The sequence below is a fragment of the Gasterosteus aculeatus genome, chromosome 13, assembly GCF_964276395.1.
Source record: "Gasterosteus aculeatus chromosome 13, fGasAcu3.hap1.1, whole genome shotgun sequence".
In the NCBI taxonomy this organism is placed as follows: domain Eukaryota; kingdom Metazoa; phylum Chordata; class Actinopteri; order Perciformes; family Gasterosteidae; genus Gasterosteus; species Gasterosteus aculeatus.
In genome coordinates, this window is record NC_135701.1 from 5,477,981 (window position 1) to 5,504,700 (window position 26,720).

General features: G+C 45.1%; 1 protein-coding gene across 1 annotated transcript in view; it reads left to right on the forward strand.

The window, feature by feature from the left end:
• The window catches only part of zmat4b (zinc finger, matrin-type 4b), an 82,559-nt gene that overhangs the window by 31,733 nt on the left and 24,106 nt on the right, over window positions 1-26,720 (forward strand). Inside the window, exons 3-4 of the mRNA XM_040196293.2 lie at window positions 3,303-3,392; window positions 15,813-15,969. Of these exons, the coding sequence (XP_040052227.1) occupies window positions 3,303-3,392; window positions 15,813-15,969 (247 nt within the window). The remainder of the gene's footprint in view (window positions 1-3,302; window positions 3,393-15,812; window positions 15,970-26,720) is intronic.

Genomic DNA, 26,720 nt, shown 5'->3' on the forward strand with positions numbered 1-26,720 from the left:
TTGCATAAGTATAATTACAAATGTGTAAATATGAAGGCAAATGTGTACACCTTTTGAAGCAATGGTGTCTGTAAGCTGATCGAGCAGAACCTTTCTATCCAGTAGCGCTCTGCTGCAAAGAATAGACATCAGTGCACGAATGGCACTTCAGGGTGACATAACTAATGATGCGTCTGGGCACCACAAGGGCCAAAGTCTGCTGCTGCTGCCCGCCATGTGGCGAGGACCTCACCCCGAATCTGACTGAGTGCGCCTCCTTTGCTCAAAAGGCAGAAATGCATTTCATCAATATAGTTATCAAATCACAAAAGAAACTTTAAATTGGCTCAAAAATAATTTGCAGGAGTTTTTTTTTTTTAAAGATTCAGACAAACCAGACAGTGCCGAGTTAACTGCTACGTATCAGTCATGCTCTTCTAGTTGGATCAGATCCCTCCCCACCCCCCCCAAAAAAGCAGCAAAGCTCACGTTGCTGTACATCTGCCAAGAAACCAGACAGGCAAAACAAATGGATTCCTGCAGCCATGCTCCCCCACCCCCCTGTACTAGGAGTTTGTCTGTCATGTCCCTGTGAAGAGAAGCCGGTGGCTGTTCTTCATGCCGGACATAATAACGTACACATGCACACTGCTACATGCCTCACTAGATGCTATCTTAGAACTATAAACTGAAGCCATCTTCTCTATTTGTGTATTTGAAAAGGACAGGTGTAGCTACACGAGGCGCGACGTAAAGATGAGGGCAGTTTAATTATTATGTTGCCAGACAATTTCACTCTAGGAGTTTTCTATTTTCTTGTTTTAAATCGTCACCCAAACAAAACTAAGGGGAGGCACTCAGGTTCGTTGCAAATTATGCAGAGACTTAGTTTAAGACACAATGTAATTTTATTAAATTCAATTTACGGTTTAAAAACAGTAAAAACCTCTTCACTCTGGGACAAGCAACGGGGAAACCAATCAGGGCCGAGACTTACGATGGACTGTCCAAATAAAAGGGGACCCAAGGAGCACCACACGTGAAACAACTAAAAGTGAAGCAAACGCAAACATGCAAAAACATAACATAAGAGGGACACCACCACATGGGACACCATTCCACCACCACAGACTCCGCACCGGAAAGGGGGGGGTGGAGATGAGAGCAACTGGTTTAAAATAAAAGAAACTAAACCAAAACAGAAAAAATAAGTTAACCAAAAACTATACTAATAAAACACCCGACAAATGGCTTAACAAAATAAGAACAAATTGACAAACAAACAACAAAGGATCCAAACAAATAAGTAAGGCCTGTCTCTCGTACACAGTAAAAACGGGTCTTGACCCAGTTAGGAGGCCAAAACAAAAGCAAACAGGGTAAACACAGCCAAAACAGGGTTAGTTTAACCAAGGTAAAACAAAGCAACTTGGCCAAAAGGCAAAGCAGCAGTGGTCTCTGGCAGGTTAGCGGGTGTAGAGCAGATGCTCAATGATCCTTTGCCCTGCAGAGGAAAACAGACATGAAAGCCTCACTGTGGCTGGAGGAGGGAGCTAAAGCCACTGCGCTACATACCGGTCAGGCCGCTTCAGACAATCAGCGTGGGTCGGAGGGATCAACGCTACCACGAGAATTACCAGCGGCACATTGAGTGTATCAGGTGGCGAATAGTATGCAGCCATACCAGTGAGCTCCTGGGACACAAAAGGCACTTAAATGAGCACTGGGCGGACAGCGTGGGAGGGAATACAGTTGGTGCAGACAGCCTACATGTCGCCACACGGCACAGCGTGAAAGACGCCAGGAGGGGTCGTAGCCCCAGCCTCGGGCAAATGAAATGCAGGCAGGTGCTCTGAAGCCGCCTTTATACCCTATTGTCAAGCAGCGATTGGCTGTGGTCCAGACCCAGCTGAAAGTTATTAGGACCAATCACTGCACACTGCCACACAGGCACAGTGCCATGTTCAGGTAGAGTGTTAGCACTATATTCACTGGTAAAGGTATACACAGTTTTAATCATCAGACGTCATCACGTGATGGTTATTCTCTGCAGCAACATGGGGATCGCTTTGCAGGGCAGCTGAATTCTGCCGGAACCACGTCTAAGTGCGTGTGACGCGACATGGATACGTCTGTTTGTTCAAAAGAGCAATTGTGGTTCATAATGAGGTTAGATTAGATGCTGCAATAGCATGAACCATGTCAGAAATGGCTTCTCCTTTAAAAGGAGAGCAACAGCACTGAAGGTTTTCCTTGATGGAAAATATCGTTTCCACTCTGCTCTTAAATGGCTTTGACTGAATTGTGACGGCTCGAATGATTCATCCAATCACCTGCAAAGTATATTTTGAAAGCGCATGACCTTTTCCAAACAGCTTGCAGTGCGATATCATAACTTAATTAGGGATGATCTAATCTTAAAACAGTTCTGATACCTCAAATAAGTTTATCGGTCACTTTGGGTTATTGCTTCGTAAAAGGTTCTGGGCGGGAGGAGAGACTCAAGAGCAGAGAAAAAGCACGGGAGACAAAGTGAGGAAACGGCTGAGGTCTTTTACTATCATGAGGGCGAAAGGCTGGAAGACGATGAACACACAAAATAGAACAAAGGCAAGCTGGCAGCAGAACAGGGAAAGCAGGGGTTTGGAAACAGGGGCAGGTGTGACGAATGAGAGATCAGGAGCAACACAAAGACAGGAAGTGAAAGGACATGAGAGGTTGGTGACAAAAATATAACACACACACACACACACACACAAGGTTAACGGGCTGTTACAAGCTAGGACTTTTTGTGCCAACACAGGGGGGGAGAACAAAAAGCGATGCATTGTTAGTTTGATTGGAATAAGTAGAGCAAGAGCCAATGGTGAACTGTAGTTAGGACGGGCCCTAGTGCACGCTTGTTGCTAGGCAGGAAACACCATGGACTGATTCCATCCATGCTGCCTCCCCGCTTTCTTTTCTTTGTTGATTTTTCTTACTGACACGTTCATGTTTAAAAAGGCAAAACTCGCCACCCGCGTCGTCATATTGATCATCTCGTCACATGATCTTGTCTTTCCTGGTTGTGTTTTGATGGGGGTACAATAATATGAGATGTGAGACCCTGCAGGGCAGAAGGAACGAGTGAATGGCGACCCGGGCTGTGTTTACATTTGCATACAAACCAACCATTCACACAAAGTATGACGTAAACATTTTACACCCCTGATAAGTTTGCCTATAAACCACTTGTGTGGCATATTGTTTTCCTTATGATATATAATCAGGTGGAGAAATTGAATTGAGGCCTCATCCACTTTATTTCCTTTTCTCTCCATCAGAGTCGGAAACATGCCAACAAAGTGCGGCTGTATTACATGCTACATCCTGTGGATGGAGGCTGCCCGGCCAAGAAGCTCAGAACAGACAACGTGAGTTCTTTGTGATTTATACATCGTGTTTGTTTGTGCTCTCAGTAATCAGAAACATGCACGCATCGATCCACCTCCCCTCACCTTTTAGCCTCACTGCTACGTCTCCCTTTTAAAACGCATGTCTTTTGCTACAATGACACAGATGCTACAACTGACCAGAGTTTTAGAGCACTGTAAACGGGTGCTTCCAAAAGGACGAACGCGTTCACTACTTGACCTCGTCCCCCTCCTGCCACACCAAACCTTTTTGGGGAGAGCATGAAAAGCAGGCAGCCTTGATTATTGATCGACTACCGCTGGTTCACTGAACATGGATCACTGATCACAGGCGTCTCCGCCCTTTTGGTCTACACCAGCTGCTGCTGCATTAGTGTAGTGTCATATTTCACCAGCTGTATAGATTTGGTTGCGTTTCAGTGTGTGATCTTCTTTAGAAAGTAGCTTGGATGCATACACGGCAGAGGTTCAGACCAATGTGCAATGCTGACGTCACTGCCATTGGATGCAAAGGGGATGCTAACCGCTAATTACATGCAAGGACACGCTGTGAGTGTCAGGCCCTGCCGGCCTTCCCCCCCCCGTGGCCCTAATTAAGACACGACGTGTTGGACAGACGCGATTGTCAGGCTCGTCACTTCCCGCCCGATAAGTGTATGCTGTTGCTGTGTGTTGTTTAGCTGGCGTCGGAGAAAGACAAATACTGGTTTACCAACTCGGCGGTTCTGTGACATCACACGTGAACATCTTGAGATTTCATGAGGCATGTCAAGGTTTTTTGGTTAGTGTCCCAGTGAAAGGGACATTTTCACTCCAAGTTCCTTTCAAGTGGAGTTTAAGGTTGGCGAGGAGAAACTGGAGAGGAGAGATTGGAGGGACTTTGGTCTTTGCTCTGATTACTGGGAGCCTTCGCACTAATAATCTTGAAACGAGGATCTGAAGAAGATTAGGAGACGCATTGCTTTCTCTCGCTGCTTCAACAATCCATGCACTACTCACTCACCACTGCCTTTCCTCTTGGCTCACTATTTCCTTTCCATTCTTTTTTCTTTCCCTACTTTCCTCTCATTTCCTTTGCGATTCTTTGCATTCTTTCCTTTTCTACTTTGCCCCTTTTACACTTGTCCGTCCTTTTCTTTCCTCGTCTCTCATCTCTGTTCCAATTTGCTATACTTTTCTTTCCTAACCTTCTTTCCTTTCTGCTCATATTCTTCCTTTATGCTTTACTTTCCTTAGTGATTTCCACTTAATCTACTTGATCCTTTATTATCAGTTACTTTGAATGGCTTTTCATCTTTTCTTTTCCTCTAAATTTCCTCTCATTACTGTTCATCTCATTTCCTTTCCATTATTTTGCATCCCTTTCTTTTATTTCCCTTAATTTCGTCTCATTCAAACTGGTATTCTTTTTTACATTTTCATTCCTTCCAATTTCTTTCTTTCTTCTTTCTTTTCATGTTCTTCACCTGCTTTCTTTGCACCACTTTTCTACCATCCCTCTTTGGTATACTTTCTAAATCTATCTTTTCCCTCTGCTTTTTTTCTCTTTACGTGCCGTCTGTCCATTTCCATTATTCTCATCCTAATATTTTTAGTTCTGTTTTCTGAGAGTTTTCTCAGCATTGTATTCAAGTGCTGTTGGAACGTTGTTCCCTAACGTTCTCCTAAATTCTGAAGTTGTTGGACATCACGTGTTTAATGCAGTGTCTCTTCTTGTATTGCATTTCTTTTTTTGTGTGTTGATTTATATTAATAATATCAAATAGGCATCAGTATAAATTGGCTGTATAAAAAACAACCCACGACATTTGGCTGATGCAGCCGAGCTTAAATGCCGAGTAATGGTTTTTGTACCAGGCTGAAGAAAAGCTTATTAATCCTAAATTAACACGTTCACTGCTGAATCATAAATGGAGAACTTGAGAGCATGTTTGACTGTTTTCTTCAGCACAACATGAATGTAATTTAAAACTCAACACTTTTAGTTAATGACTGTTGTTTGAAACATTCATTGTGAACCAAAGCCCTTTATTATCTGTTCAGAAAAAGTGTATATTGCTTAAAACCTTTTAAAGCATCTTCATGCTAAGGGTTAAATATTAATAACTTTTAACTCACATCAAATGGTCAGTGCCTTCAATATATGACTATTGGTTACCGTGTAGTTATTTTCTGGAGATGTAAAAAGAATAAAAGTATTTGCTTACTTTAACAATTTCATACTAAAGTTTCATGGGATAAAATGGTGACGTGATGACAAATTGGAAAGACGTGCGTGTAAAGTGCAACATGTGAAGACGTAGATTTTGTTTGAATTGTGTTTTATACTGTTGATACTCGGTCTTTAGAATCCTTCAAGGATCAATCTTCAAGAAGTGATCTTGACGGATTTAATATTTCATAACAATTGTGATAAATATGGTGTATGTGTATGCATACTGAGTATGTGATAAACTATATAGACTGTGTGCAGCCAACGTGTTAATGACATTGGAACTCCCGCCCACATACTGTGGAGGTGTGCTGGCTGGGAGACTTTCCACAACAGCACCTGTGGTTGGAGGTGACGTAACACACATTGTGTTAGCTTTGAATGGACAGGTTTTACAAATTAGTCTTGAGGGATAAATAAAGCCGTAAAGGAAAACCCAAGTAATAGGATTAAGTCAATGGCCATAAAGTCTGTGAGCCCATTGAATAAATGAGCCTGTATTGAACTTGCCTCAGGCTGTCGTGTCTCAGATGATTTGTGACTGGTACGGCTTACGTAGGATAAGGTTCACCATGTCAAAGCCAGGTCAATTGTAATAATACTATCTATAATATTAGGGGAGTGGTTTGTCCATTCACATTAGAACTACACTCAAGCAAAGCTCATTAAATATAAAACCTTCATGCATAACTTGGCCACAGCCCTTTCCATGCAAGACCCACAATGAACCACTTGTAAAGAGACACAATCCAGCAGGACGGCCACCATCCAATCTGCCCGTGGAGACGTGCTCCCGTCTGCGTTCACAGATCAGCTAAACAAGCGCATGGACTTCTGTGCAAGAAATCTCGATGCAGAATCCAGGGTCGGAGCCAAGGGAGCAGTGAGCTCCTCTGAGCCTCGCTGCTGTTCGAATTAAATCAACCTCGGGGGTTAATATCCGTCGCAGCAGAGAGACAGACGGCTCCGGTTTGGTTGGGAGAGGGAGAGGAATGAGGAGTGAGGTTTTTTTGTGCTTTGCTGCCTTTTTGTTCTTCTTTGCTGCAGCTGCTCCGCTTCATGACGAGAGTTCACCTCCTGCAGCCTCTCAATCTGGTGTGTGTCATTTATTATATATTTTGATCGTGTGGATGAGTTCAGTATTTCGGCCGATTATTTTACGTTGCATACATCGACATTTGAAACGACGGGGGCCGCGGAGGAGTCCGAGAGGAGGCTAAATGGAGTTTTCACTGCATTATCCTTAGTGGATTTTGAAAACTGCATTGAACACTTGAAAGTGGGTCAGTCGTGGAGGGGAGTGTTTGCTACACTGGTGGCAGAAGCTCAGATATTTCTGCTGCTCCGTCCAACGTGGAGAGACATGTTTGAAAGGTACTTGTTTATTATTAATGAATGATATTTGATGATAAAGTCGTTCTGAACAGCTGATGTCCTGATTGAACGCTCCGAACAGCAACTGTGAGGAAATAGTGAGTGAGCATGAGAGAGGAGTGTTTGGCAGATATATGAGAAATAAAGTGCATGAGAGTGCATGAGTCTTCCTGTCAGAGCTTAGGTTACAGCTACATTTGGTCATTTGGTTTGAATTACATTAGCTTTGTAGGCCCGATAGTCTGGTATCAAGCACTCTGTATAGGCTTTGCTTATGCATTGCTGTAATACAACAACAGTCAGAGTAAATAAAGAGCAGGCTGCAATCGGGAAACTACCCTAAAAAAGCAACTCGGCCATCAAAAAATCAAAAGAGAAAGATTTAAAAGCAGAATTTCTCTGTGTTCTTTCATGTCAGCTAATATCGACCACATTACACGGTGCCCAACAGCGGAGTCCACTGATAAGTTCTGTTAGTTAAATGTTCATTATAGCAAAACTTCATCAACTAAGGCAGAAAACCCTAAAAGCGAATATAGTTCTTTTTCTCCAATTGAGGATGTTTCATTAAGTTGTCAATTTACCTACACGCAGTTTTTTAGTGCAATACTTTCAAATATGCATTAACAAACATGAAAGTGGAAATTTAACACTTGAATAAATCATCAGCATGTTTATCTTTTGTGTTCAATAGCAGCACCAGCCAGCCAATCACGCGAAGGCTACAGCTGAAGTGGGTTGACTGTCTCTTTCTTCCTTTTAATAATACAAAACTATTAACAATACGTTTAAAAAACACACTTGCGCTTTTTGATCACAGAGGGGAGAAATTAAAGGGATTGAATTTGGACTTTAAGGTTCTAAACCATCTTACTGTATATTGACGTTTGTTTGGCCTTTGAAGCAGGGTGACAACATTTGTGATTCAACCAAATCCAGCCTCACACAATATTTCATCCTAGCGTTTTTTTATTTCAGGCGTCACAATGAATCTGCGTTAGGTCTGCAGTCTGACCTTAGGCTCTTGGTAAAAGGGCACATTGCCTCGATGGGAGAGGGCTCCACTTAAACTACACAGATGTGATGCGACCAGGCTGTGCTTATAAGGTGGCACAGTCTAAAAATACACTCAGTCGCACCGCCTCCAGAGACGAGGCGGACCGGGACGGGGGGGTGTAAGTGTGCACGGTCTGCCATGGCCGGCGTCTGGACTTGGTTGAGCTGATGACATGTGACAACTGTACACGCTGCTGGTCATGGTAGTCGCTGCGCTAACCTGCTCTCATGGAGTCACTTATCCACAGTGATCTCAGGGTTTGGAGTTTTTTTTTTCAAATATACTTTTGGATGATGAACTCTGAATACATTTTTTTTGGGGGGGGGGGGGGGGGGGGATTGCGGGGGGGAAATCTGGTTAGGTTTTGGCAGAGATCTTTGTTGTTCCCCGGTTTACTAGTCAAACGCTTAGTTATTAGTCATCCTCAATTAACCTGGGAGACAAATGATGAATACATTTAGGATTCCGTTTGTCATTCACTCAGTCTTCTGTTTAAACATTTAGACATCTAAGCATTTTTATGCCCAGGAGGAAATATTAGATTTAGATAGCTGTTTGGGAACTGCACATTTCAGCTAAATGTCAGCAGCATGCAAAAATATTGGGACATTTTCTCAAGCCAGGAAGACTTTTTGTCAATAACGGTGTTGTAAATGCATTTTTGACTTTTTGTTGTACGTGTATCTAACTGCTGATGTAAAAAAGGGGTTATGAGGTTGCAGAATAAATGGTTTACAGTGTTTTCGCCGACATAATATTTGGATCTTTCGAATGTTTTGTTCCCTTCCAGCCACCCATAAAGCCTGTGAATGAAATGCCTCTATATTGTGTTCTTTTTCATTATTTGCTCTAACGAGTCATTGAAAATCATCATTGAAACAGATAAACACACCACTCTTGTCCTTTTTATGTTTTACTAAATCTGTTTGCGTTCAATGTCCTGGACGGGAAACTGGATGACCCCCTTTAACTGCCTTGGTTTATAAATTGTGATTATCGTCCATTCTGGTTCACAAAGTGGTTTGCTTTTTTTTATCACTTTAAAAAAAAATTGATACCAAACACTACTTGGAGTGACAGATTTTCGTAAGCCACTCGGCAGGGTGCGGGAGAAGATTCCGGGTCTTTGGTTTCTTTGGGTGAAGTTTATACTACACTCTGCCACCCGTGGCCAACATGAGATTGGCTCCCAATACCATGTTGTACACAAACATCACGAATGGCTCCTACACTACTGCTGGCTCTTGAGAATCGCCAAGAAAGATGAATATAGCAATAGACACAGGTTAAGTTCACAGTTAAAGCTTAAGGTTAAATCTTAATTGGATAAAAATGCTTCAGACTCGCATGATTTCCTAATATTTTCCTTTATAGAACAAACCATGTAGTACATGTGCGTTCAATGGATCAAATTAATATAATTTTGGCATACAACTATTTATTAGTTATATCTTTCCACATTATATATCTAGGAACGGTCAGCCGGACTAGTAAAATGAATTTCCTTTTGATGCAAAGAGAATAGGCATGTATTTTATAGTGTGCACATTATAATAGTGGATTTAATGCAACATAACTGACTCATCCCCATGACCTTTTTCCTGCCGTCAATAATAACGAGCAATTTAGCAATTCAAAATAATCTGTTTCCATCACATTACATCTGCTCTCTGATATAATGTATTCTAACTCTATGGAAGAGGCCTTAGTGAGTGACGAGATCGCCGTCGCTGTGCTACAACACGAGGCAATGAGGAAAACAGCACTCAACCTCCATTCGCTCCCAGAAACCATCGCAGTGTTTCTGAGTATGGGAACATGTTTCCATTTGTCTCAGTATGTCGGGTGACACCACGCCAAAGACTTCCATTAACACTGCAGGCGCTTTGCTTCGATACCGGATCCGGGTCCTCGGGGTTCGTCCCACCTCAGTATGGAAATGGCCCTCATCACGGCAGCACAGGGGGACCTTCTCCTGCCCGCACAACTGCATACGTAGGCGCTAATGATTGCTACAAAATAGGGTATTGATTGGTTCAGCAAGTCTCAGGCGGCTGAACGCGATACTCTTATACATGCCCAGGCGTATCCTGCATGACTTCAGATGTTTGCTGAAGGGAAGTGCCCTCTGTCTGCTTGTGTGGACGTTTGTAGACGTGAACATTTTTTTTCAGACATTCTTGTGAGGGAATAATAACCATTTTTCTGGCGTGGCGTAAAATGAATCATTGGCACATTGTACTGGTTTAACATTTCTAAACCCCTTTTAGTTAATATCTCTGCTTTTCATCCCTAAACCTTCTCATGTGGCAGGTCAATAACAATACTTCTGCCACTAAACCCCTCAGGGATCCAAGATCCCAACACTAGTCTTTAAGCAGTGAGAAGCTTCCCTGATTCCAACATATTGTATTATATTTTCTGACAATTCAGTACTTTGTTAAGTAGATGTAATATCTTTTCTAAATGTTTACATGTGCAGCCTTGTACAGCTGTGTTTCCCTGTCAACCGACTTGCATTAAATCCGACCTACAACTTGGCCAAAAGATTCTTGTCCACAGACGGAGCAAACACACGGGAGATGGCACAGGTGTCCCGCACTGCCTTGAGTGAACCAGAAGTGACTGCAGTCTCATGCATCGTTGGCTCAACCTCTCCTGGAGCAATATCAAACAGATTGCACATTTGGTGCGCACACACACACACACACACACACACACACATTTGTTATAGCCTGTATCAACTAATGTGTAGTATACAAGGGAACACTAGCTTGGGCAAAAACAACCATGTATTGTTGTGAGAAAACATAATGGAGTTTCACTGCAAAGCATTAGTAACTTTTTACACTTTCAAATGCATTCACCAACATTTTAAGAACACGCATGTAGAAATATTTGAGTACCTGTACAGTCGAGGACATTCATTGGTGTGCATGTTGCATACATCAAAAGTACCCACCAAAACAGCTTGATGCCCATCTAAAGATAGCTGTACCATGCAGAGTATTCAGCCATTCTCTCCAGTACTCAAACTTGCCCATGATACATGTTCAACACCTGTTCTACTGTAGCAGATGGAGGTAACACATGTGCAAAACGTACAGCACGGTCTGTCGCAGCATGTACCTGCTGCGACAGGTTGAGTGTTGTGTCAGGTTAATCTGAAAAAAGAAACAAAGACACCCACAGTTTTTGTTATTTTGTACATTTCGGTTTCCTGAACCGAACCAATTGTTTTACAACGTTAACCGTGTGTCTGGGAGCGTGACATGGAACTGATACGAGAGGTATTTAGGAAGCATTTATAGTTCAGAAATGGCAACAAATGTAACCCGGGGGTTGCGAATGAGTACATTTCACAAAAATAATCGGGCAACTGGGAATATTATGCGTCATGTCCACCTTTTGTGTGCTCAATCATGTCTGATAACGGCACTCTGAATCGCATCTGTATGTATGTGACACATCAAAACAGAGCAGTCAAGGCTCAGCACAAACGGATGAATACACACACACTCCACATTACACAAAGCTCAATAATCATTGAGGGAACTCAGTGTTAGTTATTCCATCAAATGTTTCCAGAGAACCGAGGTGTCAATCTACTTCAGTTTGAAAAATGATCTGAGGGGAAGAAGGTAGCCCCCGACGCTTTTCACTGCTCCTTTCAGTGGGCAACCTGGACTGCATGCCTCCATTCCTCTTCCTAATCGGATTCACATTTTAAATATCCTCTGAGCTTCAAAAAGAAGATGAATTTGAATCGCTGCATTGAGAGGCCAGAAGGCCTTTCTTTAACGGGCTGGAATTCAACAAAACCCTGCAGAAAGCAAAACCCCGGCAGGGTGAAGGAAGGAGCCCCGATAGACCGCACAGATCTAACGATAACGACGCAAAACAACGGCCACAGAAAGCAAAAACATTTTCATTTAATTTATTGGATTTCAATGTAGGTGATTCTGAGAATAGTGCAGCCCCAGACGTGGGATTTAGCCTGATGAAATGTGAGGTAAAACGTCCGAAGTTTACATGTTTGCCCTATATGTCATCTAAGTCATTAACACAACGTATTTAGGAAACTGTCTGGACCTCATCATCAAGTTTAGGCACGATTCCAACGGAGGAAATCTAATTTGGGTAAACGTGTAAGCCTCGTATGGTTCATTAAAAGCGCTGAATGCGCAGCCAGAGCAGCTGTACGTTCTGCTGAGTTGGTGTAACGGATCTGAATATCCTCAGAGTCCCTCTGCCGGGTCATACGTGGTGTGAACCCGCTGTTCACAATTATGTTACACAGGGAAGATAAGAATGAGCAGGGACTCGTTTGACCTTGTGAAAAGAGAAGGTGGCAAATTTTGAATTAAGAGGAATATTTCAATCAATGGGCCTCATTCATTTTTTGTATTATCCTAATCTCTTTTTTCCTCTGGTGGGTGTTCAGCTTTAGTGATACATCAAGTGTTTGGGAATTATTCACACTCATACATTATTATACATGGCTGGGACTGGATATGTTGTGTTGAGTCAACTCCAACTTCAACAAACTTGAATTTGCGCCCCTGACCAATAGCAAGCCTGCTTGGCGTTGCGGGCGTTCCCCCCGTGATCGGCGTTTGTGATTCCAGTCATACGTGTCCCTCAAGAGGTCGCGTGCTCGTGGGATTCCAACACCGTTGCTGGCGTTGTGACTCGCTCTCTTGGCACCAGGAGCCGTTTATTTACTGTCCCTTTTGGTGCCGCCTGCCGTTCCGTTGGAAGGTCACGTCTTTGTTTGCGCAGCAGCAGCAGCTCAGACCAGCGGTCGTCCCCTCTATGCTCCCCTTGGCACCAATAGACTGCAATGTCCACAGCTTTGTTGGCAGCGATTCCTTTTCTTTTTTTTTTGTCCTATTTTTCTTCTACACGCGCCTTAAGGGAGACGTACATGAGTAGTGGTAGTTCCCCAACCTCCAGATTCATTCCCATCCATTATGCGACGCTAAGCCGGGCCAGGGACAGGCCAATCCTGTGGAGGCCAACTGGTGTTATTGCCTCAAACAGCGCTGCTTGTGGACTCTGGCACTACAAATAAATGTTTGCATCCTAGATGGAGTCTCTGTGAGCCCTGGCGTGTTGACGCTCTGGCGTTTGGGATGCAGAGTGCAAAGAAAAACAGTCAGACGGCACACCGCCCGCGTGTTACGCCACGAATACGAGCCGCCAAGGACGCGGCGCTTCACTTAGGGCGCGATGAAAGTGTGCCGCACGACGCTGACAGCAAAGAGAATTTACTGCTTGCAAATCAAAAAGATTATTTTATTATTCCTCACATGAATGGGAGTGAGGGAGACCGCTCCCCTCTCTCGCTCTCCCGCCTAAATGTAACCTCTCGCTGCCTCCCTCGATCCGTTTCTCTGCCTCCATCAGTTACGCTTGCAGAGAAGTGCAGCACAGCACTGTATTGTGCCAATGCAGAACTCCAATTATTTCTCACTGCTGGGTTATGATTACGCGCCAAAAAAAGAAAGGAAATTGAAGCACACCATACATGACTGCTGAAATATGGCCGGGATTGGATATGTTGTGTTTCCGATGACTCATAGGTTTTCTGTCACCTAAAGGCGAGGAGAAAAATGTATATTTTAAAAACTAAGTTGCTGAGCATGTCGAAAATTCCTTCAGCTGCCTAATCATTTCACATAATGTATTACACTGTCGCATGTGCTGCATCCGCCCAAAACACAGAACACTGATCAAACCTGGCTGCCTGGTCTGTATATTACACTGTGACTGACATTCTCGCAAAAACAACACCCACATACCGCTTCACTAACTTCATTTCCCTGCAATTAATTCCTCCCTCATCCAGTTTTAATTAACCGTGAATTCGTGGATCCGTCCGCTTCTGCCGCTACCAGCTGAAGGAAGAGCGTGCTTGTACACATGTGTCTCAGGGAAGGACAAGGCCAAGGACGAAACTGGGGCTGTGTGTGTGTGCGTGTGTGTGTGTGTGTGTGTGTGTGTGTGTGTGTCAGGATGAGTCACAGCGCAGCAGTGTTCTGCTCTTATCACACAGTGGGAGGAACAACTGGGTCTTTGTCTTCTCAGCCCCACATGCATGCTCACACACACACACACACACACACACACACACAGCGGGGATCTGCAGCAGATCCGAGTTTGCTGCAAATAACGTTTTCAATTCAAAACGGACTGTAACACATGTGCACTGCTTTGTTTGCCGAGTGGCGATTTGAGTACAAGTTGCATTTACAGACGTTTACAAACCTGTGGACACTGTCAAGAAATTGAAGTGAAATATATTTTTAAGGTTCCGGCCCATATTTCCGAACCATCATATTCTCAGTGAGAGATTTTTTTGCCCCCGGCATTCCCATTAAGAACATTCTCACAAACTGACTCTCAAACTTCTCTGCACAAGCCAATGTCCTCAAAGGACCGTACTCGTACTTTTTTTTTTTTTTGTGCAATGTGTGAAATACAGCTGCGCCACAGTGATGAGACGGTCAGAATAGACAACTGCCGGAGTCATAAATCAATTCCTGATGGCGCTACTGTCGAGGGTCCTTGGGGGGAGACATATTTCAACACGATTGCATTCCCCTGGTTGGATGTGACCTAAATAATGAATAATGATTCTTAACAACGGGTGAGATATGATATAAGATCTTAAAGTCGGTTGATTTATCAATAAGGACAAAATGTGATGAAGGGCAATTCAAATGTAAGCTATAAAAAACATACGTCAGATGAAACTAAAAATGAATACAGGAAACAAAAATATAGGAACCACCAACATTTGGGTGTTTACAGGAGCTAGTGCCAATTTTTGATGATAGCATAATATGAGATCTGTCCAGCAATCAATCTGCAAGGAAGGTGAAGCCACAGTCCTCTGAAAAATCATTAAGAGTTCACTCATGGAGGGACACCTGAATAAAGTGACAGACAGCTGCAGAACGTGGTTGTCGGTACCGGCATCTTCTTTCTGTCCCCTACATGTCGGTCGACACGTTGGTTGGAGCTTTTGGAGTAGTCGGCGATAGTACCTCGGCCTGCCAACAAAGGTTTCGGGGGAAGTTGCATTGAAGACTTTTCAAATGCCAATAACTAAGTCCGTAGAAGTCGTCATTAGTGGAACCTCTAAACCACAGTGTCCTTGTTAGCGTTCGCTAACGCAAAATTGATCTGAGATGCACGTTGCTGCTTTACATGCACGCAGTTCACTATTTTGAATGGAATCGACGTCTAGATCCCTGTTTGGACTCTCGAGACTCAATAGATAAACTCAGCACCTTGGTGGTCAATCTCCACCCTCAAATTTGGGCAGAGACAGCTATAATGCTAACATGTCCCAATTTAGTGGCCGTGATTGAAAAGGATTGAATTTCAACTGACCAAATATGCACACATATGAGAGCATAAGGCTCCGGCCCTCTCTGAATATTTCAGCCCGTCGTCGACGCAGGAGGATGACTGTTTGGGTCCTTGTTCTTCTCTTTCTTTACCCCGGTAAAAACGCTAGCATCCGTCTCTCTCGGGGCGCGGCGGGCTGCCCTGCGTCCTTCACATGCTCTTCGGGGTTGTTGTTGCAGCTGGCGCAGATGGAAGCTCCGAGTGCAGTCCTCCATCAGCTGTATCATCCCCGCCATCAGTTTTTAAAACCGTCGACTCCATTTGCATCCCGCCAGGGTCTCAGGACCGCAAAGATAAGTGAACCTTACATAGGATTCTATGACGTACGAATGACAAAATCTTACTGTGTGTTTTTTAGGGTGGCGACCAGGGCGACGTGGACAAGAACAAGTGCTGCACGCTGTGTAACATGTCCTTCACCTCAGCAGTGGTGGCACAGTCACACTACCAGGGTAAAATCCACGCCAAGAGACTAAAACTGCTACTTGGGGAGCAGCCGGCCATCACGACCAAAGGTACAGCCCCTGTTGAAAATGCATTGTTGGCCTAAATTATACAAGAGCTACACTACATCCGTCCAACAGGGATCTATTATTAAGGGGGAACATAAGTAAAGAATGAGACGCAGGACGCCGGAGGTGTTGACAATGCAAAGGTGTCGGAGTGGAGCGGAACCTCGCAGCAGATTAAAAATCATTGCGCGTGTCCGTACGGACGGAGCACGCGTCTCACATCTCGCCCACCGTCTGAGCAGGAGTCTTAACATTAAACAGTTTGTTTCTGATATATTACCCAGTGGATACATTAGTGAATGGTTGCACCGTTTTGTTTCACTGCTCTGAAACATCACATCCACACAGGGTGGATGTGCGAGTCAGGATCACCAGCAGGGCCGTTAATTGTTCTTCTTTTAACTCGGCTTCTTCTGTAAACTTTCTGTCTGCTGTGTTTTTGCACAAGTACATTTTGGCATAAGTACAGTATTTAAATTCACTCCCTTAAATGGTTCCTCCACATTGCGCTTGCACAATGTTGTTGCATAACAAGTACAAAGCAGAGGTAAATACAACCTCAATACACAGTATGTCTCTTTTGATCATTTTGTTAAATCACCTGACCTCTCTGTATTCCATCGACCCTGTTTAGTGAGCACGAGGAATAACAAACAAGCGCCACAAAACGGGATACTTGTGGCCATTACATGACATTAGTTTGTCGCTCCCATTAGGAGAATACTTCTGGATGGCCAGTTATAAATGAAATCTGTCTCCGATCCACTTTAACTCTGTGCCCACATACTCCCCACCCTCCTCTGTTACCTTTGAGCTCACCTTGAAATTTGATTGCTGTACATTTTCCTCAGATGCCCACGAGACAGAATGATCCCATAAGGAAATGAGAACAGACCCATGTGTTAGATTATAGTTTTTGTTGTTTAATGGGAGGCATCTTGCACAATGACGTATATAGCATCAGTGTTGATGATGATGATGATGATGATGATGATGATGATGCAGTGGTTGGTCAGATTGTATTATACCAATGATTGGCTTGATTTAGATGATATTTTGTTCAGATATTCGTTGTCCCCAGAATATTCATTATTGTATTCATTATAATGTGTGTGAACAATAAAGTTCAGTCATAGTCCCCACAGGACGAATCCTGCAGCGCGTCAGCTTTATAGCTGCTGTTTGTTTATGACCATATACCTTCAAAATTTACATCACCCTCAGGTGTACATTGTGTTTAGTCTATATACGCAAATGTTAGCATGTTAACATGCTACACTACAAACTAAGATTGTGGACACAATACATGGTAAAACTTTATTCTGACAGCTACAATTGACGAGCAGTTTTTAATTAAATTTATCCATTTAAAGCACCTTGGTGTCGATGCTATAAAAGACATTAGGTGTTTGCTTTCAGTGCATCACTATTAACTTTCAGTTTCAGCCCCTAAAGGGCCACAAGAGTTGGGCCCCTGCTGCTCTATGATTTCTGTAAACTATTCTGGCACCAATTACAACTCACTAGCAGCAAGCTCACAAGCTCACAAGCTTTTTCTGTGATCATCCATCCGTGCGTTATTTAGATTTAATCACCGACTGCTTTTTATCTCCGGGGCGATGGAGGTTCTTCTGGCTGTTGTAATCCACTGACAGCTGCTCACCTGCAATGTTCTTACAAATTGGCCGTTGTGTGAGAATAATGAGCAAAGGTCACAGGGGACACAAAGCTCTTGTGCTTGATTTGGTGTTTGGTAAACAGATCTTTTGAAATATTTCGTGGAGAAGAAAAATGATTCTTTTCACTTTAGCAGCATCAGAATGATGTAGGAAGTAGAACATAACGGGGGAAGTCTGCAGAGCTACTTCAGACTGTATTTGCACCTAATATTGCACTACTGAAGGAAAACCTTCCGTAGTGCACCTGGATTGAAAGAAAACACAATTCAGTTGGCAAGAATTCATGAGCTCTGTCTCCGGACCTAGTTTGCAGTCTGCTCGATTGTCTTGACCTAAAGTGCTGCAGCAATATCCTCCTGATTCTGCTTCCTGTGCTGCGTTTACAGCCTGTGATCCATCTGTGGGCTCCGTGCTCATGTATTCCTGCGTTCGCATTAATCTCTCTCTGCTCTTGTTTTGCCTGTTTGGAACAAGAGAAGTATCCAAAATGAATAATATAATATAATATAACCACTCAATTTGTCACTTATTCTCAATAGCTAACAACACCCCCGAACTGTTACATTATTGGACGATAAAGTACAGCCTCTCGTACCTTATTGCTTGAATATTAGATACATGGGGAATTGCCCAGCTCTGTTTATGTAACTGTAAACCTTTTCACTAGTGTGTATCACGACTACATTCATCATAGTTTTACTAGAGCCAATGGAGTATTAGTTACAGAGCTTTCTTTACCACTCATAAAAGTAATGTAATGAAACGGACCAACATTATATGACCTTTTAAAACAGAAAGAAGACGAAGTGAAGTCAGTCACAACTTTTCACTCTACAATGATTGGTAGGCAACGGGCAGTGTGAATATTTTACGTATCTTGTTGTCACAGACACTTTAAATTACAAATAGACAGTTCAACATGGGTGCTGAACTTCGCTTCTTCACGTAAAGTACTGTTTTATGCCATTAATTTACATGCACGGTATGAACATTTAACTGTACAGTACAGTTATTATGAAAAACACCATACATTCACAGCAGCTCCATTCGGTGTATGAGTGGGGTTCTTTTGTGCCAGCAACCCATACCGCAGTTGAAAGTGGGTTAAAGAGGTCAGAACAAGCATGCTTTGGTGTTGTTTTTCCCTCTGAACATTAATTTAAAGCACCTCTACGATACAGGCACCCAGATCTGTCACAAATAGTACATGTCAGGAAGATAAATCCAGGGCACCGGGAGGCCCATCTATTGATTTCTTCATAAGTACATCAGCAGACTGGCCAGATTCCTGTGTTGATCAGCGGGCCTATAGGGACCGCTCTGTTCCTCCAGCTTGCTGTCAGCCGGTATTCAGCTGCAATCCGTAGCTTTCTGAGCATTTTCCCCCTTCTTTCACCCCAAACATTCATTCATTCATGTGATGCTATTTGAAAATACCATCAATAAACACTCATGAGAATATAAAGCACCTCTGTTGTCATGGGAGAGTCTCATAATGTCGACTTAAGCCTTTTTCCCCTTTGGAAAAATAGTCTTCATCATTACTTTAGGGTTCATGACCCTAAATTAAAACCCATGATAAACATTTAAAAAAATGCTCAATCGCCAATCTGCAATCACAATTTTGATTTGAATTTAAAATTCTCTTTCTTAACACGCAATTATTTTATCCGACAAATAAATATTTCATGTTTTTCTCGCAGGCTGTATCCTCAGCTACTGTATTACCCATAGCCTCTGTAAGCCACCACATAATCCTTGGTTGCCTTTTCAATCATTCATTTGAATATTTTCACAGACCCATATATCCATATATACATGCTGATCTGCATGCATATTTAATTGAATATCCATTGCCAGTTTTTTTGATAGGTTTTAATTACTATCCAGATTTAATTTCAGCTCAAGAGGTTGAATAAATGTTAATTTGTCATTAGTATTTTTATCTAACCACAGCCCAATGTATTTTTATATTCCTCCACATGGTTTCAATAAGAACTGTCTCCGAATTCTGGCGCTTTTCCAATTTTTCGTGCCGTGAGCGCAATAGCTGCCATGAATGTCACTTCCTTTAACATCTGCTGCTCATTGTGTCCCTGCACTGATTTACTGGGAAGGGACTAAAGTGAACATGTCCGTGGCTCTTTCTTCATGTATAACTAAGTGTCAATCTGTTGACATGGATTAATCATGATAAGATGTACAATGAAAGAAAATGCATCAACCCTCACAGCTCCATTGACCAATGAGCATTTTTCAAATCAAAAAGTGTCTTTTTAGCTTCACCAGCGGTGGTCCATCACAGATGCGCAATCTCAGCCACTTGGTCCACTGGTCCAGACAAACATCTGTGTGTGTCGCAGGAAGTCGTGATCATTTCAGGATCAACTGTAATATCTACACTGTTCTCCTAACTTTTCATTGAGCAACTTTTAGGATTGATAATGATAAAATACCTGCCAAGCTAATGATAAAACTATCAGCCTTAGCTGCACTTTGTGTACTGGGCCAACATGCATATTGTTATGTAGAAATTCACACAACTGATTTCTCAAGGATCTTAAAGAGGAAGGTTAGATTAGATAGGTCTATAGTTAGCCGACACCTCTGAATCAAGAGTAGGATTCTTAAGAAAAGGTTTAATCGCAGCCATCTGGAAGGACTGTGGTACATGTCCCCTCAACAAAGACTGATTCAGAATATCCAGCAAAGATGTGCAAACTAAAGGTAAAACGTGTTCAAGCAGCCTAGTCGGAATCGGATCAAACAGACAGCGAGAAGGTTCGGACTTAAAATTGTCAGTTGATCAAGGTCGATGGGAGAGAAGCCATCCAAATAAATATCATGACCATCAGCTGTCGACAGATCGCCACTAGTTGAAGGACAATATAGATATATATTATATATCTATTTTTATGTTTAATAACTTCATTACATATAATTTATACACTCACATGGTCACACATTTTGAGAACTTGGTTGACTTGGTTCAGATAGCAGCTGGATGCAAATGACCTTTCGCTTTATATAGACAGCTTGAGATTCTTCCTTGGAAGCTAAATAACAATATGAGAAAATAATTTGATTTGATATTTTGACTGGTTCTGTGGGCCAAGGAGAGGTCGAGGAGTGGCACCATTGTAGATAAGCCATGGACAAGAGTACTTTGATCTCCTCTCCTCACTAAATCTCCTTAGATGTCTAACCTTGTTCCAGCTAAATAGGTCTACCTTGTAGTGCTTCTCTGTCTGCATACAAATGCCGTGTAAGGAGGGAATGTAGGGCAGGTAGTCGATGCATCCATGTGGCACATGAGACATTTATTGTAGGCTTTGAGGGGCATATGTTAGCTTTTCAATTCATTTTGTTTTGTATAACCCAAAATCGCAAATTACAAATTTGCCTCAGAGGGCTTTACAGTCGCAGACATCCTCTGTCCCGAAACCCTCACATCCACACATCATGAAAAACACTTCCATGGGGAAAACAGGGAAGAAACCTCAGGGAGAAGGTCAGAGGAGGATCCCTCTCCCGGGATGGACAGACGACGATGGATGTCATGTGTACAGAATGAACAATGCAAAATATGTATAATACATTCAATTCCTCAAGCACTAGATCTGATTACTAATGTATTGTTACTTGTATTACTAGATTGGTCAATGATAAACTACATCTTCAAATGAAATTGCAGAAATGATCACGGGCAGCAGCAGAGAGGAGCACAGTTTTTAGTTTGGCTCAAGGAAACGGTGTGAAGGTGTGGTTGGCTCATCAAACGCGCCCCCCAGTAAACTGGTGGAGTAACCACAGGGAGAAGATACAAAACCCTGATCAATGAACAGGGTTACAAAGCTTGTCTTTCTGACTGAACTTTGACTGAAGCTTCATTTGTCTTAATTCTGCAGCACAAACAAAAGCTGCTCGGCCGTGAAACACATTTGCATTAAAATTGTATTGTGAAAATAAGGCCGTTCATGTAAATAGGCTGATTGAAATGTAAGCTTCTCATTCAGCGAGAGCTGTACGCACGTCCCTGCCTACAAAGACAGAGTGACGTGAATCTGATTATTTCCACCTCAGCGACTCTGTCCCCTTAAGGACAGGAATGAAAAATCAGAATCAGAATCAGACTTCCGTCTGCAGAGCAAAACCCACCAGGCCAATAAGCTGATGCTGTATGTTTGTGTGACTAACCAGCTACAATGCTTCCATTACAGAATGTGGCATGTGTACTGCCTCCACGACTTGATGATGATAAATCAAGACCATCAGGCCAGGATGATTCATGCCCTGGTGTACCGATGATTCCCCCCCCCAAAAAATGTTCTTCTCAGACATCACTGTCAAAAAAAATTGGATCGCTCCAGGATACAGCTGGATTCCTCTGCAGTGTTTTCAGGCGCCTGCTTAGCAGCTTATGTATTCATGTCCGTGCAGAAAATGAAGGCAATTGTTTCTCTCGTCGACATTCAAACCTACAATATGGAGAAGCGAGGGCTTTTTCATTTCCAAGTGCCCTCATCCAGCAGGTGCCACACCGAGGCGACGCCATCTGCCTCCCGGCGATGGCAGTGAGTCCCGCCCTCTGAGCCGAGCTCAACCCTCAATCAAAGGAGGTGTTGAACAGTATGGCTCTAATGACGCTCACTAAATGGGAGGAAAAAGGGGGTTTTGTTCCTTTTATGTGGCTGCCGGGTTTATCTACGAGACTGGAGAGCCACCGTGCAAAAAGATGGCATGATATGAATGAGGAGTCTGTCACCTTGAACGTAAACACATAAAACTGCTGGGCCGGGAGACAAATGGCCGGAACTCCGTCGTAAAGAATATTGAATCAGTGTGATTACGCGCCGCTGGAGGAGGATACTGTACGGCGAGGTCACACTGATGATGATAAATGAGCTATGCTAAGGCCCTGTAATCATTACCCTTTAATTCCTGAGTGTAAACATATTCTCCTTACTTTAGTTTATCACGCTTGCTTCCTATTTTTTCTCTTCAATCTTTGATATAAACATCCTATAATATTCCACATGTCCCATCTTCCCTGGTGACCTATGAAGTGAACTATGAAGAACAATACAAGATGGCGTGTCTTTTTTCATTGTCTGATCAAAATATTAGCAACGGAGACAATGATTAACGACAGGTGTACACGTCTTTCATTGGTTTTTGAATAAGTCATGCCTCTTATATCAGTTCCAAGTGTTAAAAATACCGATACGGCTGTGCATCCTCACTCGTAGCTCCTCAGCCTTCTCTTCTCGAGATGCATTGAATCCACACACCAAGATAAAAGGAAGGACGATCAAAGAGACAAGGAAACAATGGTGCACAACTTATAGAAATTAGAAACAATGGCACTTCTAATAATGATATCGAATAGCAGCAAACGGAAAGTACACTATAAAGTCAGCATGTTATTAGGAAATAATATTTCTTCTCCAGAAATAGTCAATATTTTACCTTCTTTTAGATTTCCAGAGGGCTGTTCTTTCAGTTTTTGTCTCCTATGTCGGAGAAAGGAGGAGCCCTGATGGAATTAGACCTTCTCGTCCATATGCATTATGTCAACTGAGCAGCAAAAGGGCAGTTGGAGCTCCGTCATCCTGAGGCGCAGCGGGTAGGCCGGCTGCAGGACGACTAGCCAGAGCCCTTTAGTGGCTTACAACCCAATCTGCTTTTCTCTTAGCAAGACATTACATCCGAAAACAGCCCATTGGCTTTCATTCTGGATCCGACCTCCTTGCAAAGAGTACTACGGGGCTTAAATTAAATCTGACGGTTGACACTGGCCTATTATTTGAAGAGGTCCCAGATTCAAATCTGACATAATAGCCAAGCACTGGCAACGGAAAACATGCAGCTAAATCAAACTGCTCTGAATGTGGTTCAGCTGTGAACTCACGGAAAGTAATGTGCTGACAGTTACGGTTGTAGTCATTCCATCTACACAATGTTTTTCACTCCAGTTGCCACTTTGAAATGTTCACTGGTGTAATGGAACGTAATGGAACAGCACTAAATTTTGTCTTAGTCCACCGAGCAGTCAAGTGTTAAAACTGACTAAATTGATTGCGCTCACTGCGCCCATTCCGGATTAATGGCGTCAGCCATGAACGACGCCGCAAGTGGGCAGCCACGAGGAGAGTCGGCTCTTTAATCCATTTGCCAAGTAGAATTTAGGTTTTCCTCTTCATGCGTTTACTGGAGATAAGGACTTGTTATTCAGGGGGCAGCAGAACCATTGCTGCTGATCATCGCTCATTAAAGCCCTTACATGTTGTTGCTACAAATCTACGGTTTCAAAAAGTCAGCATGTATTTTTTGCATGTCATTAGCAGCCTGCACTCACTGAAACACAACACTTATTATTTTATAGTAAGTAGTAAGCTGTAAAAGTATTTTATTTTAATGCCATTTTTCCTGCATAGAGAGTTCAGTTGGAAATGTATGAATACTATATGAATATTAAGTTAATTTAAAATGAATGCTTTTGTATGTTTTGTGGGACACAATAACTCATTTATTTGAAGCATCTTTTTATTTATCTGTTACATTTAAAAACATACCTGATTTTCTCATATTTATGGACCAAGTTGTCACGGGAGCGGGTGGGAGGCAGGACTCAGACGCAGAGTTTTCCAATACAAAAAGACTTTAATAGTCAAAAGGTCAAAAATCCAAGGGGCAAAACACTCAGGCATGAACTATGGGTATCCAAGACAAAGACAGGACATGCGTGGCTAAAGACAATGACGCGACAAGTGACACAGGAGACACATGGCTTAAATACACAAGGGAGGTGCAGGTGATTGGACACAGGTGGAAACTATTAGACGATCACAGGGGATGACGGGACAAGGCAGGAAGTGAAGTTACCCGGGGACACGAGTGGCAGAAAACTACAAAACACAACAGGAAGTGAAACCACACCGTGACAGTACCCCCCCCTCAAGGGCCGACTTCCAGGCGGCTCACACTAGAGCAAAACAAGGGGTGGGGGGGAGGGAAACCCGAGACGTTGGTCGGACCACCCGAGAAACTCTGGCGGGCGGCCCGGCGGGCAGCCAGGCGACCAGGGAGCCTCCGGTGGTCGGCCCGGCGGACAGGCACACTGCCGGGGAGCCTCCGGTGGTCGGCCCGGCGGACGGCCATTTGGCCGGCTCCGGAACGTCTCTGGAATTGGAGGCACGGGGACACGGGAAACCTCCGGGGTAGTCGTCGTCGGCTCGGGGACACGGGAAACGTCCGGGGTAGTCGGCTCCGGCTCGGGGACACGGGAAACGTCCGGGGTAGTCGGCTCCGGCTCGGGGACACGGGAAACGTCCGGGTTAGTCGGCTCCGGCTCGGGGACACTGGAAACGTCCGGGGTAGTCGGCTCCGGCTCGGGGACACTGGAAACGTCCGGGGTAGTCGGCTCCGGCTCGGGGACACTGGAAACGTCCGGGGTAGTCGGCTCCGGCTCGGGGACACTGGAAACGTCCGGGGTAGTCGGCTCCGGCTCGGGGACACTGGAAACGTCCGGGGTAGTCGGCTCCGGCTCGGGGACACTGGAAACGTCCGGGGTAGTCGGCTCCGGCTCGGGGACACTGGAAACGTCCGGGGTAGTCGGCTCCGGCTCGGGGACACTGGAAACGTCCGGGGTAGTCGGCTCCGGCTCGGGGACACTGGAAACGTCCGGGGTAGTCGGCTCCGGCTCGGGGACACTGGAAACGTCCGGGGTAGTCGGCTCCGGCTCGGGGACACGGAACACCTCCGCAGTCGGCTCCGGCTCGGGGACACGGAACACCTCCGCAGTCGGCTCCGGCTCGGGGACACGGAACACCTCCGCAGTCGGCTCCGGCTCGGGGACACGGAACACCTCCGCAGTCGGCTCCGGCTCGGGGACACGGAACACCTCCGCAGTCGGCTCCGGCTCGGGGACACGGAACACCTCCGCAGTCGGCTCCGGCTCGGGGACACGGAACACCTCCGCAGTCGGCTCCGGCTCGGGGACACGGAACACCTCCGCAGTCGGCTCCGGCTCGGGGACACGGAACACCTCCGCAGTCGGCTCCGGCTCGGGGACACGGAACACCTCCGCAGTCGGCTCCGGCTCGGGGACAGGGAACACCTCCGCAGTCGGCTCCAGCTCGGGGACAGGGAACACCTCCGTAGTCGGCTCCAGCTCGGGGACAGGGAACACCTCCGTAGTCGGCTCCAGCTCGGGGACAGGGAACACCTCCGTAGTCGGCTCCAGCTCGGGGACAGGGAACACCTCCGTAGTCGGCTCCAGCTCGGGGACACGGAACACCTCCGTAGTCGGCTCCAGCTCGGGGACACGGAACACCTCCGCAGTCGGCGGCGGCTCAGCCCCCCCCATAACCCACCCCATAGCCCCCCCCTCAAGGGCCGGATCCCAGACGGCCCTCAAATCACCAACGGGAGGGTGGGAGAGGACCATGGGATGGGAGGGAGGGAGCCTGAGTCTCGGAGCGGGGACTGGGGGCGTCGGGGTCATGGCTGAGAGTCTCGGAGCGGGGACTGGCCGAGTCGGGGGCATGGAGCGTGGCGCCGGAACTGGTCGGGTCGGGGGCATGGAGCGTGGCGCCGGAACTGGTCGGGTCGGGGGCATGGAGCGTGGCGCCGGAACTGGTCGGGTCGGGGGCATGGAGCGTGGCGCCGGAACTGGTCGGGTCGGGGGCATGGAGCGTGGCGCCGGAACTGGTCGGGTCGGGGGCATGGAGCGTGGCGCCGGAACTGGTCGGGTCGGGGGCATGGAACGTGGCGCCGGAACTGGTCGGGTCGGGGGCATGGAACGTGGTGCTGGTACCGGGGGCATGGATCGTGGCGCTGGCTCGGGGGTCGGGGACATGGATCGTGGCACTGGCTCGGGGGTCGGGGACATGGATCGTGGCACTGGCTCGGGGGTCGGGGGCTTGGGTCGGGAGGCCGGGACGGGAATCTGCTGCGGCCCAGCGCGGGACATCTTGCGCTGCGACCGAGCGGGGTCGGGACGTTGCTGCGGCCCAGCGCTGGACATCTTGCGCTGCGACCGAGCGGGGTCGGGACGTCGCTGCGGCCCAGCGC